This window comes from Phyllostomus discolor, chromosome 5, assembly GCF_004126475.2.
Source record: "Phyllostomus discolor isolate MPI-MPIP mPhyDis1 chromosome 5, mPhyDis1.pri.v3, whole genome shotgun sequence".
NCBI classification, from domain to species: Eukaryota; Metazoa; Chordata; class Mammalia; order Chiroptera; family Phyllostomidae; genus Phyllostomus; species Phyllostomus discolor.
The window spans coordinates 16,647,223-16,664,596 of record NC_040907.2 but is presented as its reverse complement, the minus strand read 5'-3'; the positions used below and the strand labels follow the sequence as shown (position 1 = coordinate 16,664,596).

Below are 17,374 nucleotides of genomic sequence, written 5' to 3'. Positions count from 1 at the left end.
TTAAAAACAGCAAGAGAAAAGAAGTTAGTTACCTACAGGGACATCCCCATAAGACTGTCAGCTGATTCCTCAAAATAAATTTTTAAGGCTAGAAGGGTTTGGCAAGAAATATTCAAAGTCATGAAAAGAAGGGACCTGCAGCCAAGATTGCTCTATCCAGCAAATCTATCATTTCAAATTGAGGGGCAGATAAAGAGCTTCCCAGACAAGAAAAAATCTAAAGGAGTTCATCATCACCAAACTATTATTATGTGGAATGGTAAAGGTCTTATTTAAGAAAAAGAACAAGACCAAAACTATGAACAATAAAATGGCAAAAAAATGCCTATCTATCAACAGTTGAATCTAAAAAACAAATTAAGGAAACAAGACAAACAATAATAGGCCTGGTTGGTACAGTTCAGCGGATTGAGTGCCAGCCTGTGAACCAAAGGGTTGCTGGTTCAATTCCCAGTCAGGGCACATGTCTGGGTTTCAAGGCCAGGTCCCCAGTAGGGTGCATGCATGAGGCAACCACACATTGATGTTTCTCTCCCTCTCCTTCCCTTCCCCTCTCTTTAAAAATAAATAAATAAAATATTAAAAATAGAAAAACAGGATCATCGATACAGAGAGTGTTTTGGTGGTTGCCTGGTGGGAGGGATGTGGGAGGGAATAGGTGAAGAGGTGAGGGGATTAAGAAGTACAAATAGGTACAGAATAGCCACAGGGATGTAAAGTACAGTATAGGAAATGGAGTAGCCAAAGAACTTATATGTATGACCCAAGGACATGAACAATGGTGAAGGGATTGCCTGAGGGAGTGGGGGTTGCTGAGTGGGGGAGGGGCAAAAGGGGAAAGAAAAATCAGGACAACTGTAACAGCATAATCAATAAAATATAATTTAAAAAAAGAAGTGGTGGGAGTGGATATCCTAGTCTTGTGTCTGATCTGAGAGTGAAAGCAACAATGTTTTCACCATTAAGTACAATGTTGGTGGTGTATTTTTTGTAGATGCCCTTGTCACAAGGAGGAACTTTTCTATCTGTAGCTGGGTAAATGCTCTTTGTTATGAAATGGTCTTAAATTTTGTCAAGTACATTTTCTGCATCTATTGAGATGATCATGTGGTTTTGGTCCTTTATTCTATTCACATAGTACGTTACATTAATTGATTTTTGGATGTTAAACCACTTCTGGTATAAATCCCATTTGGTCATGATGTATAGTCCCTCTTTTGTGGTCTTGGATCCTGTTTGCTCATATTTTGTTGTGTATTTTCACCTATTCAATATATTCTTAAGGGATATTAGTTTTGTTTTCTTGTGACATCTTTGGTTTTGATATCAGGGTAATACTGGCCTTATAAAATGAATCGGGAATTGTTCCCTCTTCTATTTTTTGGAAAACTCTGTAAATAATTGACATTAATTCTTTGAATGTGTGGTAGACTCCATTTGGATTGTATCTTTTGGAGACAAGTGGAAACATAGAAAGCCCTGGGCTTCTGGGACCTTGGGCAGAGGCAGCTGAATCTGGCATGCAGATCCCTCCTGATTGACGAGCCTATTACTTTAAAACATTTGAACCAACTTTGGAAAAAATGTAGTAGGGATTTTACATTAAAATCCTGATTTTAGCCCTGGCTGGTGTAGCTTACTGGATTGAGCATGGGCTGGGAACCAAAGTGTCCCAGGTTCGATTCCCAGCCAGGGTATATTCCTGGGTTGCAGGCCAGAACTCCCAGCAACCGCACATTGATGTTTCTCTCTCTCTCTCTCTCTCTCTCTCTCTCTCTATCTCCCTCCCTTCCCTCTCTAAAAAAATAAATAAATAAAATCTTAAAAAAAAGAAAGACATTTAAAAAAAAATCCTGATTTTAAAATCTCTAGAAAAGTCTGAATCTGGCCACACTGGTACCTAATTATGCTGAGTCATGGCAAACAGCCCCTGATTCTCTGGTTTGTCTCAGTTCCCATCGTTGCCTGTTAGTCCTGACACCAAAGCTAAGTGTCAGGTACTGTCTGTATCATATTCATTGCTGGATAACATTATGTTAACATTATGACATGGCCACTGTAAGTATGTGATTTGATACTACCTGGTACCTTTACTGAGTGTTTTCTCATCTATAAAACAGAGACATTAATAATTCTTACCTTGGAAGATTTTGAGGAAGATTAGACAAGATAAAATTGTGAAGAGATTTGGCATATTGGATACACTCAATAAATTTACTCTTTGCTTTTTCCTGGCTGCATGGTATTCTGTTGCATGGCCATACATAATATGTAGCATTCTTCTAATGGTGGACAAATAGGTGGACTTGAATTTTTCCATTTCACACGAGGGTGGAAAGGGCATCCATGGTATGGTGTGCAGCATTGCATGGTGGTTAACAGTATATCAGCTTCAGTGGGTTTGAAACCCAGCGATGTGACCTCTTTTTTATCTCCTATTCTCTAGGATGGAAGAGATGAGAGGATTGGTGAGATGACCTCAGAATTAATTTGAAGGCATATCTGCAAATTTTCCCACAGAAGGACTGGAAAGTCACGAGTGGGTGTAGGGGAAGATGCAAGAGTCTTGAGGTTCCTTCTGCAAATGTGAAAGCAGGCATGCCCTATCTCAAGATCTCTCCACCCCAGGGTGTGAAGCCAAAGTCCAACTCATTGCATCTGACAGACTGACAGCTGGGCTGTCCGGTGAGATGAGATAAGTGGGTGTCAGGCAGAGGGAGGCAGGTGTCAACCACAGAGCAAAGTGAAACGAGAGCACTGTGCACTGGGCTGAGCTCCCCACCCTCAACCCTGTCCTCAGAGTCACATTCCACACACAGCTGCTTAACCCTCTGGACCAGTGATGGACCCAGACCCCCTCCTGGACTCCTTCCTTGATGTCCTTCAAAAGTGTCCATGCAGCAGAGCTCCAGGTCCCATGCACTGAGCTAGCCGGGAGCTCAGCTGGCTGGCCTCAAGGTTGGAGGTGGCAGTGGTTATGGATTAGAGAGTCTCTGAGGTTTTCAAAGAGGAAGTAGGGCTTCTGCCTGTAGTCCCATTTCTTCTCTTTGTTACTGCACAAGCCAACCTGACACCCTTGGCTCTACCTTGCTTCCTGAGCCCCCACCCTACAATAATAAGCCCTGATGGTCACACACTGTTTTCTATTTCAGCAACATCCCACAAGCCTTCTGATAAGTGGATTGTAAATTCCAAGGTCTGAGTTATGTTCCTATGGGCTGTGTTCCAAGCAACTAGCCGAATGCCTGATTACATAGCAGGCAATCAAGACATATATGAATGAATAAGTGAATGAATCAATGAAAGGTTCTTGTAGAGTGCTAGGTGCTAATACCACAGCTCATTTCCCCAGTCCTTAACTTGAGCCTCTGTCACTTTTGATTTTTCTGGAGGCTCTTTGGCTCTTGAAGGGAATCCAGACTCTACTATACCACGTTTGTGGTCCCTTTTACTTCTTCCTAGGTGCCCCTGCAGCAACTCTTCTGTGAGCTTCCCTTCCCCTCTGGAGATGTCACAACCCCAACCTGGGTGATGTGACCTTGAATTGGTCACTTTCCTTCTCTGAGTGTCAGTTTTCTTGCCTGTAAAACAGGAATAATTACATCCATCTTGCAGAGTCATTGTGCTGATGGAGTTAAACAAAGCATGTTGAAATGCTTTGCAGGGTTCCTGGCACATGGCGAGGGTTGAACGCCTAGAGCAAGTACTGTTGCAGTGTGTAGATCGGGGAAGGCTACATTGGATGAGAGCAGTGGTCTCCAACCAGGGTTTCATAAACAAGGCAATAAAGCTGAATGTAGTTCATCTCCCCATGCGTGCTGCCCACATTCTGGTCTTTCAAAGTGAGACAGAAACACCTATCACACTTTTAACCCTTTTAGGAAGCTGACTGGCAGATACTTGCCTACCTAGGCAAAGATTAGTGTACAATATTAACTGTAACCCATTAACATTGTCAAGTGCTTGCTTAGGGCCAGAGCTTTATGTGAATTACCTTGCGGAATCTTCAAAGAAAAATCCTGTGAGGCAAAAACTATTATTATCTCCATTTGACAGATGAGAAAAAAAAGATAAATGACTTGCCATAAGGTCACAAAGCTAGGATTCAATCCAGCAGAGCTAATATTCTTAACCTCTGAATGGAGGTTCTTTTCAGTATTACGTGGAACAGGGCAAAATTGGAGTCTGCCAATAGAGGAATGCTGAGTATTATGTCCATGCCTGCAATAGAATACTACACAGTCAGGAAAAAGCAGGAGGCAGATGTGTATGTTCTGACATGAAATCGTGACCACAGAAGACTGTTGAATAGAAAAAGCTAAAGAACAGTATGCATCATATAATCCACTTGAATGTAAAACAAAATTAACAATTCTATCTACCTCCCTGGCTGGCGTAGCTCAGTGGATTGAGCGCGGGCTGCGAACCAAAGTGTCGTAGGTTTGATTCCCAGTCAGGCCGCATACCTAGGTTGCAGGCCACAGCCCCCAGCAACCACACATTGATGTTTCTCTCTCTCTCTCTCTTTCTCCCTCCCTTCCCTCTCTAAAAATAAATAAATAAAATATTTAAAAAATTCTATCCACCTGTTTGTGGGTTTGTAGATAAAGGTCTGGAAGGATAGCCCTGACCATGTGGCTCAGTTGGTTGGGCATTGTCCCACAAAGAGAAAGGTCGCTGGTTCAACTCCCAGTCAAGGCACATGCCAGGGTTGTAGGTCCAGTCCCTGGAGAAGGAACCAATCAGCATTTCTCTCCTTTTCTTTCTCCTTCCCTTACCCTCCCTCTAAAAAGAAATAATTAAAATATTTAAAATACATACATACATACATACATACAAACATATCTAGAAGGATAAACATCAAACAATTCACAATGACTCCTGGAAAATTGTGAAGGAGGGGAGCTTCCACCTTTTTGTCTCTACATTCTACGTTGTTTGACATGTTTACCACTATTATGTGTTATTTTGTAATTATTAATTACATTACTTATTTAATAATTAATTAAATATACTATAACCCAGGAGCCTGAGGACCCCTGTCTATGCCTCCAGCTCTTGTCCCCACTCCAGATGCAGCTTTTCTTCTCTCCTTCTCACCCCCACATACTAAAATTCCAGTGGCCTGCCAGTTCACGGTGGTTCAAAAGCCAGCACGTTCAATTAACGACACACACATACATTTAGACGGAGTACATCTCCATGCCAGTCATTTTATTATTCAGTTCACAGAAAGTGTTTGATGAGCATGAAGCATCTCTGACCTCTTGCAGTAACTTGGTGTCCCTGAGGGGTTATTCAGCCACCAATTGGGAAACACTGGATTAGAGCTGAAACATGATGTGAAAAGAGGAAGGGATGCTCAATAATCTGTAAAGTGTTTCCAGAAACTTCCCCCCACCCACCATACCAGCATGTTGTCCTATAGAGTTGCCACAGGTAGGTAAAGGCTGGAGGGCGGCTCCCTTTGTCAGGTCTCACAGGGCCTCCAGCCTGCCCTCTTCTTCCTATTTGTGGCAACATCAAACATAACACCTTCCTGTCATCTCTCTGCACACACTGGGGCCTCAGCCACAGACAGCAGCTACCCGCCTGCCCACCTCCTTCCTTCTCCGGCCAGGAGGACTTCTGCGGAGCCAGGTGAAGAGCCTCAAGCAGGAGGCCCCTCCTTTTGGGGTGTTTGTTTTGAGACCTAGGACAGGATTGGGAGGAACTGGGGAAAAGGAAAGGAGTCTGGGTTTTGGAGGGTGCTGGCATCCCCAGGGACACTTGGGGTAAAGAGGGAATGCAGTTACTGAGGGAAAGGGGAAGGGCCTTGGGGTGTTGGCTGAGCTGAGGTGATTTGTGTGCTTTGTGGCCTTCGGTGAAAGATGGCAGAGAAGCGAGGTGCTAGCTGAACAGACAGCTGAGCACTCAGGGCATCTTCCCAGCAGGCCAGTCAGCGGACCTGAAGGACTCTTGGCCCGCTCTCGTACGCTGACCATGGTGACAGAGCTGAGCCGGGGCAGCCTGGGCGGCAGGACACTGGGGCTTCCTTAGCTGCCCAGAAAAGCTATGTGGGTGAGCTAGAATGCAGGAGTTCTCCTTGGTGGAAAGCTGCCCTTGGTGGGGCACCTGTGGTTGGTAGAGTCATCAAGAGAGTCATGGGTCCCTCCCATCACGGAGGAGAGTGGCTTCTTAATTACCTGTGGCCCCAAGGAGTCTGGAATATTCCCTCAGATCTCTGAGCGCACTTGGTAATAACCTTCATGAAGACCTTTGTCTCTCCTCTCTTCCCCAGAGAAGGGAATCAGGCCAGCTCTGCTCCTCACCTTTGAATGGTTGGTCTCCACTCGATCCTCTTCCTGTACCTACCAGGAACAGATCATTGACTTTAAAATGTCAGCACTGAGAGAGTCCTCACACATCAGCCAGTCCAACTCTTCCATTTCGCAGATAGGGAAACTAAGGCCAGGGGGTCAATGAATGGCTTGAGGTCACACAGTGGTTTGATGGAGAATCTGCCCTTGGAGCCATGCTATTTGGAGGACCTGCTCCAAATTTACTGCTCACCTGTCACTGATTTGTCTTCCCAGCAGGTAGCAGGGGCATGAAGGGGGAACCTGCTCCAGAATTGGGTTGTTGCCACAAGACCAAACCCCTGAGCAGAACAGGGAGCACTCTGTCCCCCATCCTGGACTTCCAGGCTTGCAAAGGTGACCAGGTAAGGTGGAATCCCAGCCCTAACTTTGAGGTCAGTCTGCTGTGGAGGGAGGGGATGTTAGAAGGAAGTGGGGGAAAATCTGAAGGGACCTAGATTCCTACCATCCACTGGTCCTGGGCACCCCTACCCCAGCACATCATGGGGGTGGGCCCTTGAGGTGCTGGAGACCCTCTCCCGTGCCCTAGGAGCCAGACTGTCCTGTGGACCATAAGAAAGGGACAGGGCCATGCAGGAGGCTTGGTTGTTTGATCCTGGCCTTGGCCTTAGGGATCATCTTGTAGAGTTTACATTCTTTATGAGGGTTTTCTCCAAGTTCGCCTTGACTCCACTCAAAACATAGTAGACAGCCTGAGACACAGTAGGATCAGGGCAGTCAGGAAGAGAAGTGGGAGGGAAAATGCTAGATAAGGGGTTCTAGGAACAGAGGAAAGGTAATTCTGGGGTAGGCATGAAAGCCTCTGGGGAAAGAAATCTTTGGATGAGAGAAAGGGAAGCCATTTGAGCGACACATATGGTGAGGGTGAGTGGTTCTTAGCTTCTCCTCTCCCTTTGGAAACCAAGGTACAGATAGGCTCCTCTCAGGGACCCAAGAGTCACAGCCCCCAGCCCCTTGCCCCTTACCCTCCAGGTCTCTCCAGTCTGTAGGCCGATTCCAGACACAGTGGACATCCATGGCCCACCCTGTGCCAGCTGGCTGTGCCCCTCTCCACTGGTACCAGCCAGGTCTGCCCTGCTGGCCTGCTCCCAGGGCCCGGACCTCTACCTTTGCACCCCGCAGCTGGCACCCCCAAGCACAGCCCCACAGGGTCTCAGAGAGGACTCTTTGAGCACAAGTAAGCCCAGGCCATGCAGCTGCACCTTGGTGGAGGCTGGGGGTGGGGGCACTGTTAGGTTTTGGGACGGGAAGCGGAGGGGATCGAGTATCACTGGTAAGGATGGAGCATCAGGCACAGTAAACTAGCACACCTTGGCCTGGAGCTCAGACCTAGGGGTGCAGGGGTCTTTCAAGCTGGTGACACCTGAGCCAGAGGAGGTAGGCGATGGCTTTCTCAGGCATGGGGGTGGGATCGGGTGCAGGTGGGTTGAGGATGGTGCTTGTGTACCTGTTTAGCTGGGAGAGTCTTTATTATGGGAAAGGAGCCCTGACTGGGACTCAGGGAGTTGGGGTGGAGTCCTGGTGCTGCCTCTTTAGCCCAAAGACCTTGAACACATCACGGAGGCCAATTTCCCCTTCCATAAAATAAGCTCTCACTGTCCCCGTGTTCTAGGCTGTTGCATTATAATACGCTATCATCTCCTTAGGCCACTGTGACCTCCTGGAGGGCAGGGACTGCACTGCTGTGCCATTTATCACTGCTATCCACCCTGCCAGAGCACAGAGCAAAAAGTTGCTTGAGTAAATGAATGACAATCTAAGCAGACAATCTACTTTTTAATATTTTTTCTTTTTAGTATTTTACTTTATATCACTCCTGGTCAGCTCCTACCTCACTGGCTGTTGCATCTCAGTCTTCCCTGCTAAGCTCTTCTCTACCTACCTCCTAAATATTCACCTGTTCTTCCTCTCTCCCTCCCCCAACCCTTCTCTTCTCCCCCCCCCCCCCACCACTTCTTTCCCTCCTCGGCTCTCCTGTTCTCTGTATTTACAGTAGCGCTGTGTGGCAGAACTTCCTGCAATAATGGAAATGTTCTATACCTGGCTGTCCAATACCATACCTATTGAGATTTTTCAATATGGCTGGTGTCATCGAGGAGCTGAATTTTCTGTTGGATTTGTTTTCATTAATTTCAATGTAGACTTGTGTCAGGTGTCCATTTTGGACACAGCAGATCTAGTGCCGTCCCCATGTGGTATCGTCTGGGCCCCTGGAGCTCAAATTTATACTCCAGCTCAGACCTCTCTTTGAAACTCCAAACCAGTTCATCCAACTGCACACTTGACTGCTCCACGTAGCTATCTAACAGGCTTCTTGAATCGTTTTCTCTCCCTAAAATTGTTCGGCACTGCACAGATACTAGCTGCTTTTCTTGGCAAGTGCAATTGCAGACCAGGAAAGTCCAGGGAGGGGAAATGCCTTGTCCCAGTCAACCAACAGGCTTGCAGGCTAGAGCTCTCTCCCAACCCGGAGTGAGGCAGGTTAGATGGGGGGCAGAACTTCACCCCAGCCTGTGGGGCCCTGACTGGCTTCCCTTTCCTTCTCAGAGCACCAGCCACCAGGGCCACATGCTGGCTCCCCCAACGACGAGAAACTAACAGCCAAGTATCCTCTGAGCAGGGACGAGATGGGAAACCAGGAAGAAAGAGCTGACGAGGGGGTCCCCCGCGCATCCTTCTCTCCTTACAATAGCTCTTCCTCAACCCCCTGGCAGAATAGAAAGAACCCCAACCCCTTGGCTTTCTGCCCCTGCCCCTCGCCTGCTTTCATCTCCAAAGAACTCCCATTTCACCTTCATCCCCTCTGTCCTGAGTATCCATTTCTCCTGCCCCCACCTTACCTGTTTGCCTATGGGGCCCCACCTTCTGTCCAATGTCACCCCCTCTTCATGTTGCCACAAGACACCTCCTACCCCATCAGGGCCGTGCCCAGCGTGCTGATGAGTGTCAGTGAGCCTGGGCACCACAGCTCCTGGGGTGAGATCCTGCATCCTTACCCAGGGGCCTTCCAAGCCTCTGGCCAAACCCAACTCCCTCAGGCATGGATTCCAGGCCCTGGAGCCACCAGGACCTACTCCCAAGGGCCAGAGCATGTTGGCAACGTAGTTCCAGCCAAGCGGACTCCACTGGGCTCCCGGGCAGCCCTGCCTTATCCGCTGAAGAAAGAGAATGGCAAAATCCTGTATGAATGCAATGTGTGCAGCAAGAGCTTCGGGCAGCTCTCCAACCTCAAGGTATTGTCCTCCTGGGCTCTGCTGCCCCTCCTCACCACCCTTTAATGACCCCCCCAACCCGCTCCCATCCTGCTTCTAGAATCAAGGACCTTAAAGCCAGAAGGAACTCCCAGACAGCATCTAGGCTGTGACCTTGGATGGCTCATTTGGTCCCTCAGTTTCACATCTGTAGAGAGAAGATGTAAGATAAGATGGCTACCAAAGTCCTCTTCACCCTAAAAGACTGTCTATGAGATCATCTAATTTAAGTAAAAATGGGGAAACTGAGATTCCTAATGGGAAGAGTTTGCCCAAGGTCACTTTGATTTAATGGTGCGATTAGGCCTTGATCTCAGTCTCTCAGCATCTACTGCAAAGCGCTTTCCTGAGCAACCATCCCTTCTGGATTCACAGTTAAGCCTTCTCAGGTTTATTTGTCTGATATTGAGTGGGGAACGTGTAGCTTTTAGTGAGTCCAGACGGCACAACTGATGTCTTTTTAAAGTGGGATGCCACAAATCAGCGCTGGTGCCCCTGACGTCCAGCAGGGGGCGACCATGGGTACAACTCTGTGTATCAGCAAATATGGGCAGCTGTGCAGAAATTGGCCCTGCTGAAGTTGAGGAAAGGTTAAGATTTGGGGGGAAGATCCTTTCTTGATCCTCTAGGACATGAGTTGTTAAACTTTACTGAGCCTCAAACTATCAAGAGAGCTAGTAAACATGCAGATTCCTAGGCCCCAGCCCTAGAGATTCTAATTCAGCTGGTCATGGTGGAGCCTAAGGATCTGTAGTTTTAACATAGATGTTGCTGGTCTGTGGACCACACTTTGAGAGGCATTGCTCAGGACATATGTTACCGTCACCTGGCCTTCTGACCACTGCCATCCCCATTCCCTCAGAGCAACAGAAAGAGAGGGTATCCTGAGGAATGGGAGAGAGACCCTAAGGAGGGTGACAGAGGGGCAAGGGGGTTGAGAGGCCTTCAGGTCAAAACAAGGTCCTGTGGAGGTGTGGGTAGAGATCCAGAGAGGGTCCCAGGCCCTGCTGGGGTACCCCGGGCAGTCGGCAGCCTTTCTCCCACACCTGGCTCAGGTCCATCTGCGTGTGCACAGTGGGGAGCGCCCGTTCCAGTGTGCCCTGTGCCAGAAGAGCTTCACCCAGTTCGCCCACCTGCAGAAGCACCACCTGGTGCATACTGGGGAGCGGCCCCACAAGTGCCCGGTGAGACCCTGCTCCCCGTCCCCTGCACTCCTGCAGGAAGGAGTTCCAGATCCCTTGGTAGGGTGGGGGGTGGCACCTGAGGCTCCATTCCCAATTCTCCTGAGCAAGTAGAGAGGACAAGAAGTGAGGGTGGGGGAGGAGAGGGATGTGGAAGACAGTGAAAATGACCCCTCTTAGCCTGGAAGGGCCAGGATGTGATATTGGAGGTCACTCCTGGGATTTGGAGGGCGGAATAGAGTTGCAAGTCTGTAGGAGGAGGATAATAAAATTGGTGGTGGGGGGGGGGGGTTCCTGGGGAATGGGTACCCATTACCTTCTTCCCAGCATTGCTGGAGGACACTGCCTATAACATCAGCTCAGTGTTAGCTCCCTTCCTCTTTGAGCCTCACCACATCCCTTGGGAGCATGGAAGGGCAGGAACTCTTGCCCTATTTTACAGAGGCAGAAATGAAAGCAGCATCGTGGTCATGAGTCTGGGCTATGTGGGTTCAAATCCTTGCTCTGCCTTCAACTTGCTGTGTGATCTTTGACTAGTGGCTTCACTCCTCTGAGCCTCTGCTTTCTCACTGGCATATAGGAGTTGTACTAGCACTTAGTCATGCTTCTCCAGGGTCCTGGGGAAGACTACATGAGACCAACTCCTGGCATGTGGCTGTTCCCAGTAACTGTTAATTACGCCCACTGAAGCTGCAGCTCCACTCATAAAGTTTCCATGTGATTATCTCGTTCAGCCCATTATACCGATGAGGTTAACTATCAGTAGCCACATGTAACCTATAAGGAGAGCAAGGCTCAGAGAGGGGAAGTCACCTATACAAGGTCATGCAGGGTGTAATAGAATGAGGATACTAACCCAGGTCCGCCTGGCTCCAATGTGCCAGACACTGTGGGTCCAGGGTGGAATCCTGGGTGGGGCAGGGGGCTTCCAAGCCTGAATTACAGGGAGGGGTGGGGAAGGGGGAGCAGAGATCCTGAGCCAGCTGTGTGGGCAGAACTGATGCCAATGCCCATTCCCATCAGATATGCCACAAGTGCTTCAGCAGCTCCAGCAACCTCAAGACCCACCTGCGCCTGCACTCGGGTGCCCGGCCGTTTCAGTGCAGTGTCTGCCCCAGTCGCTTCTCCCAGCACATTCACCTGAAGCTGCACCGTCGGCTGCACGATCCACTGCCCTGTAGCCTAGCTCACACCCACCTGCCTCTGGCATCTCTCACTTGCCTTGCCCGGTGGCACCAGGGGGCACTAGATCTTGTGACAGTGCCATCACAGGGGCAGAGGGGCTGGGATTCAGACAAGATCAAGGTGCCCTCAGCATCTCAGGGAAAGGAAGGGCAGTCAGCCTAAGTTGTGGTGCCTGGACTGCCCTGAGGAGGGCTCGGGGCAGAGCAATTAAAGGATTTTCTCTACAACCCATTGAGGCCTCCTGAGCTTCAACAGTGGAGGGGGAAGCCACCGTGTATTTGCCAGACTTCACATCTCACCTTGGAGCAAGTCAAGAGACAGGCAGGAAGAGCCTGTGCTGCCACACCTGGGATGAATGCCTGCAGCCATTCTGCCTCTGGCTCGGGTTTGGGTTCTGCTCCCTCTTAGGACCAGACCCTTCATCTCAGCTCACAGATGGACGGTCCTGCCTCTTAGGACTCTGCAAGGCACAGGCTGTGCTGCCAAGCAGGAGACACATTGCCCTCTGACCTGTGCAGGTGTCTGTCTGCTGCTTCCCACCACCTTCTGGTCTTAGTTCTTAGGAGGCCATAGTGCCCCTTTAACTGGTTACTCCCTGTCATGCATGGCCTGTACATGTCAGGGTTGAGCCCCCTGTGTGAGCAGAGGGGCAGGAACACAGGAGGATGTCAGTGTCCATCATGATCCAGAAGCATGATGTCCTGTGCGCCAGGACCAGTCACCACAGAGGGCAAAGGGCTAAGGAGGTGGTTGGCTCAGGGAGGGGGTAGAGGCCCTGCAAAGACTTACAGGCAGGGGAGGACTGGCAAAGAGAGCCCGCGGAACTAGGACCCTCCTGACGGCCTTTCTTGCGTCCCAGAGGATCCCCTCAATTGTGCAAGGTGTTTCCTGCCCCCGCTGGAGGGTTACAGAGGGCAGCATCAGGTGGGAAAGAGCACTACCTGGGAGGCAGAAGGCCCAGTTTTTATTACCATAAACAGTAGCTATTATTCAATAATAATAGCTGGACAGCTAGTATGAGGCGCCATTCCCACCCATGTGGGTTTCACAGCCGTTTCCAGTGCAGCCAACCCCGTGCAGGTCTCCAGGACAGAGAACTCTCATAAGGAGCGCACCACGGCCGGGCAATGGCAGGGTGGGCTTCAGTCCCAACCGGTAATCAAAGTTCGGATTCCAAGCCCACCCAGTCACCCCTTTGGCCCCAAGCCAGATGCCAACCGCGGGGCTAGGCCCTCCCAGTCGACCGGACATCGCTCATTCCCGCGCACGGCTCCGCCCTTGTGTTATAGCCCCTCCTTCGTGGTGGTGGTGGTGGTGGTGGGGAGACCCTTTGCTCAGCCTGCCTTCCGGCTTCAGCGCATCCCAGTCCTTTTTTCCGGTCCACCTAGTTTAGACCGGACCTAGGCGATACCTTTATCAGTTGGCCCCGCCCGGAGGAGACCTCAAGTAGCGAGGGCAAGGCTTCCGGGAGAGGGGGCTCGAGCGCAGCCACCCAGGGGCTGCGGTGGCCCCTGCAGAGCGCATCCGCTGCCCCCAGGTATAGGCCATATCTGGATCGGTGCCCCGCCTGCACACGGGCGGGGCAGCTGTTTGTTCAGCGGGATGGGCCTTCTTAGTAGGCGGTTCTCCGCAAATGAGCGGATCCGGGTGGGCCCGGCAGGCCAGGCCGGAGCGGTCAGGTGCCCAGTGCCCCAAGCTCGGGACTTCCTCTTGTCATGGCCGAGCGGCGCGAGAGCTGGGGGGTCCGCCTGGCCCGCCGCCTGGCTGGGTTAGGGATCCGCAGGGAGCGCAGGGGGAAGCAGACCCCAGAGGAAGCCAGAGCCCGGGATAGGTGAGGGGATGGAGGGAGGGCCTTGTGGGGTGCCACTGGGCCCCAGGGTGAGTGTGTGTGTGTGTGTGTGTGTGTGTGTGTGTGTGTGTGTGTCTTAGAGTGTAGTGGATATTCAAATAAACGTCTGTGAGTGTCTCAGAGCATACAAATGTGTCGATTTTGAATATGTGAATGTGAAAATGGTCTTTATAAAGTTCCTGTGCTCTTTGAAAACTTTAAAACAACTTTTGTGATTTCCTAAGCCAGGCTAGCGGCCTGCAGACCATGATTTCTTCTCCCGGGGAGACAGTTTTAAAGGCAAATGCAGTAGCTCCTTCCACCCCTGTGGACTTTGATTCTCACATCGCAGGACAGCTTCCCTCTGGTCTTCCTGCCCTTTCGTCAGGAATGTGACAAGTTCCCGAATTGTCTTAGGCTGCACTGCATTTGCCCTTAGATCCCATAGAGGTTTGTCCTGTCATCCCAGATTGTAATAACAATCAACTTTTATTTGCCACTTGCTTAGTGCCTTACTTGAATGATCTCATTTAATCCTTCCAGCAGCTCTGTGAGACAGGTGTTCTGTGTGATTCAGACATGGAAATGGAGGTTCAGAGACGTGAAGTCGCCCGTCCAACATCACCACTGGGGAGTGGTGGAGCTGGATACCAGCTTCAACAGTCTGATTCCAGAGCTCGCATCTGGAGCCCTGGGCCACTCTGTTGCCTGATAGAGAGACCACAGGACTGCGAGCCAGAGCACCGTCCTAATCCTAACCCTCGGTGCCTCTGGCCGTGTGGCCTTGAACAAATTGCTTTATCTCTCCGAGCCCATTCACTGGCCGCTGATGTTTGAGGAGAAGGAAAAAGGCTTTGTGGGTGGCTGGGTCAGATGGCTGGGAGGGGCAACAGGGAAGAGGACCCCAGTAGCTCCTGGGCCCTGTATTCAAAAGCAGGGTGAGTATTTGTGTGTCTATGCAGTTATTCAGCCATTTGTCCTGATCTTATTGTGACACACAAGTCTTCAGCTCACCCTGGGAGCCTTGGGGGTTTGGTGGGGGCAGAGTGAGAGGAAAGGTTTGTACTGCTCTCTCACCCCAGAGAGAGGGGAGGAAAGGGCCTAGCCACCCTATGCTGGGAAGCCCGGGGGGCCTGGGGGGGTGCCCACACCCTGCCAGTGCCTTGCCCTCCCCTGCTGGAAGACACACCCTCTCCCTTTACCCTGTCTGGCAGGAACCTGCCCTATAGGCCCAGGTGGCACTGCCTCTCCCTTTCCCCACTTGAGAGGAGGTGGGGTTGGGGTGCAGGTGATTCAGAGGTATGGAGGGAAGGGGAGGGACTGCGTAGGCCTCTGCACTGGCATGATGACACATCCCATGTCTGCACTTGGACTCAGTTCTCACCAGCCTGAGCACAGAGGCACAGGCCTCTGATTCCTGCTGATTTCCCCGCCTGAAGGGCAGCAGCACAGGGGAGGTAGCCAAGGCACATCCTCATCTTGCCCCCCATTAGTGTGGCAATATCCAGCCAGCCTTTGAATCAGGATGGTCCCAGTGTCTTAATTCCAAGGCTCATTAGCTGTGTGACTCTAGGCAAACTACTTCGCCTCTCTGAGCTTCAATTTCCTTAACTAAAAAATGGGGCAATAATATCCACCTTTTAGGCTTATTGTGAGGCTTAAAGAAGATCATGCAGGTGCAATGCCTAGTGCTAAGCCTGGCATAGCAACTGGTGAGCTTTTGAATGATTGGGGCTCTGTACTTTTTCTGTGTTCCGGCCCTGATACAGGCCTAGTCTCACTGTTCTCCCAAGCCCATCCTGTCTCTTTCTCTGTCCCTGAGAGCAGAGTGGACAGTTAGGGGAGGGAGCAGAAAGGAGGCTGCTGCAGACTCCCCACCTTCTCCAAGTTTCGGGAGCTCATCTGGCCTGTGGGCTCTGAGAGAAGTTGGGGGAGGACCACTGGGTCCAGTCTTTGGGTGGGAGGGGAGGGGACTACCTCACTCCCTTCCCCTTGTGCTTCCTTTCCAGGCCCTGGGGTGGCCAGAGCTGCCCCGACCTGGCCCAAGGCCAGAGCAACACCAACAATGTCAGCCTCAAGGTAGGAGAGAGTGCAAAGGGGAGGCAAGGAATGGGCAGGAGCTCTGGGAGGGGCAGACCCTGAGAACCCTGACTCATGATTCAGACAACTGGAGCTCTCTAGCCCTACCTCAGCCAATGGCAACTCTGGGCAGATCACTCCTCATCACTCCTCATCTCTGAGAACCTCCGTTTCTCCTTTTGCAAAATGGAGACAATAATGCCTCTCAGAGCAGCTGTGAGAAATGAGGTAATGGATATAGGACATCCAGTTTGGGTTTAGATGCTCAGGAAATATGAGCTTCCTAACACCTGGCCCCTGGGGAGGCACGTAGGGTCTGCACCTGTTCCCAGGACCCCCTTCTCCACACTTCCTGCTTTGCCTTGGCCTCCCCCCATCTTTGGTCCCTTTTCCTCACTTCTTAGCATGGACCCTGGGGGTGATGCTGGGCCAGGGGTCCATCTCTCCTGGACGCTTCATCTTCTGGCCACAGTTTTCCCATCTGGGCCATGGATTGGGCAGTACTGAGTGTCATCCCCTTAGAGTTGGCTCAAGCAGCTATGTGTCTCTCTGTGGTCCTGAGTACCATTCGTAATTACTAGTGCTTAACTGAGTACTTGTTATTTGCTGGTGCTCTGCATGGATTATCTCATGAAATCTTTACAACACTCCCTGAAAGCAGGTACTGTTATTATCATGCCAATTTTATACATGGAGAATCTAGCTGCGAGAGGTATCGCAGCTAGAGAGTAGCAAAGCTAGGATTCAAGCCCAGGTCGCCACCTCCCGGCCCCACATGAACCACTCTCCCCTCCTGGCTCTTAAGGTGCTCAGCCACTGCTGAAGGAGAGGCTGCATCTATTCACAGATGAGTAAATTGAGGCATCTGGGATCAAGGGTCCCTGCTAGAAGGAATTTTGACCTCAGACTTGGCTGCTCTGTTGCCAAGAGCATAAACCCGTCCTCGAAAACTGGTGGTTTGGCGGGAGGGAGGGCAGTGTCCGTATGGGTCTGGTGTCCTGGGCCCCACCGCCTCAGCTCCACAGCCAGACTGGGCCCTGGTGGCAGACAACAGACACAGGTTGGCTTGTCCCAATTTCAGGGAAACCCCCTTCCCTGACTCGCTCACGTCCCAGGTACATCACTCTGCCCAGGTGTGCCTGTGCCTGGAAATCTCAAGTGGGAGGGTACTGGGGAGGTGGCTGCAGGCTCTCTGGAAACCTGGAGTGGGCAGAGGCCATGGGCACTTGTGGAAGACATGCCCACGAAGCCCCTCATCCCCTGCGCAGCTGATTCCGAAGGAGCAGAGACCGGTGGATCTCGGGAAAGCAGCAGCTGGCCTGAGAGTTGGGCCCTCACTTGTGACATTACTCCTGTCGGTGTCCTCTCTGGGTCTCCCTTTTCTCATATGTAAAATGGGAGGGGGTGAGTTAAATGCTGAGGGGCTTTCCCAGAGCCCTGCTCCTTCATCCAGCTCATGGTCCTGGCAGCATCTCCTCAGGGGAGCTCTGC

At 50.8% G+C, this 17,374-nt stretch overlaps 1 protein-coding gene across 1 annotated transcript; it reads left to right on the top strand.

Moving 5' to 3' along the window:
- The first annotated feature begins 5,488 nt into the window (after positions 1–5,488).
- ZNF683 (zinc finger protein 683) lies at positions 5,489–12,203 on the top strand. The gene is made up of 6 exons (XM_028512609.2): positions 5,489–5,640; positions 6,579–6,703; positions 7,332–7,536; positions 8,907–9,592; positions 10,666–10,794; positions 11,815–12,203. Exons 2-6 carry the CDS (start codon positions 6,590–6,592, stop codon positions 12,136–12,138), a joined length of 1,458 nt encoding a protein of 485 aa, XP_028368410.1. The 5' UTR covers positions 5,489–5,640; positions 6,579–6,589; the 3' UTR covers positions 12,139–12,203.
- Positions 12,204–17,374: the final 5,171 nt, after the last annotated feature.

What these genes read in the sequence shown, in the direction of transcription:
- ZNF683 (XM_028512609.2), top strand. Translation starts at nt 6,590, where the DNA reads ATGAAGGGGGAACCTGCTCCAGAATTGGGTTGTTGCCACAAGACCAAA. An exon ending in GGCAGCTCTCCAACCTCAAG is followed by an intron (nt 9,593 to 10,665) that starts GTATTGTCCTCC and finishes CACCTGGCTCAG; the next exon opens with GTCCATCTGCGTGTGCACAG. An exon ending in AGCGGCCCCACAAGTGCCCG is followed by an intron (nt 10,795 to 11,814) that starts GTGAGACCCTGC and finishes CATTCCCATCAG; the next exon opens with ATATGCCACAAGTGCTTCAG.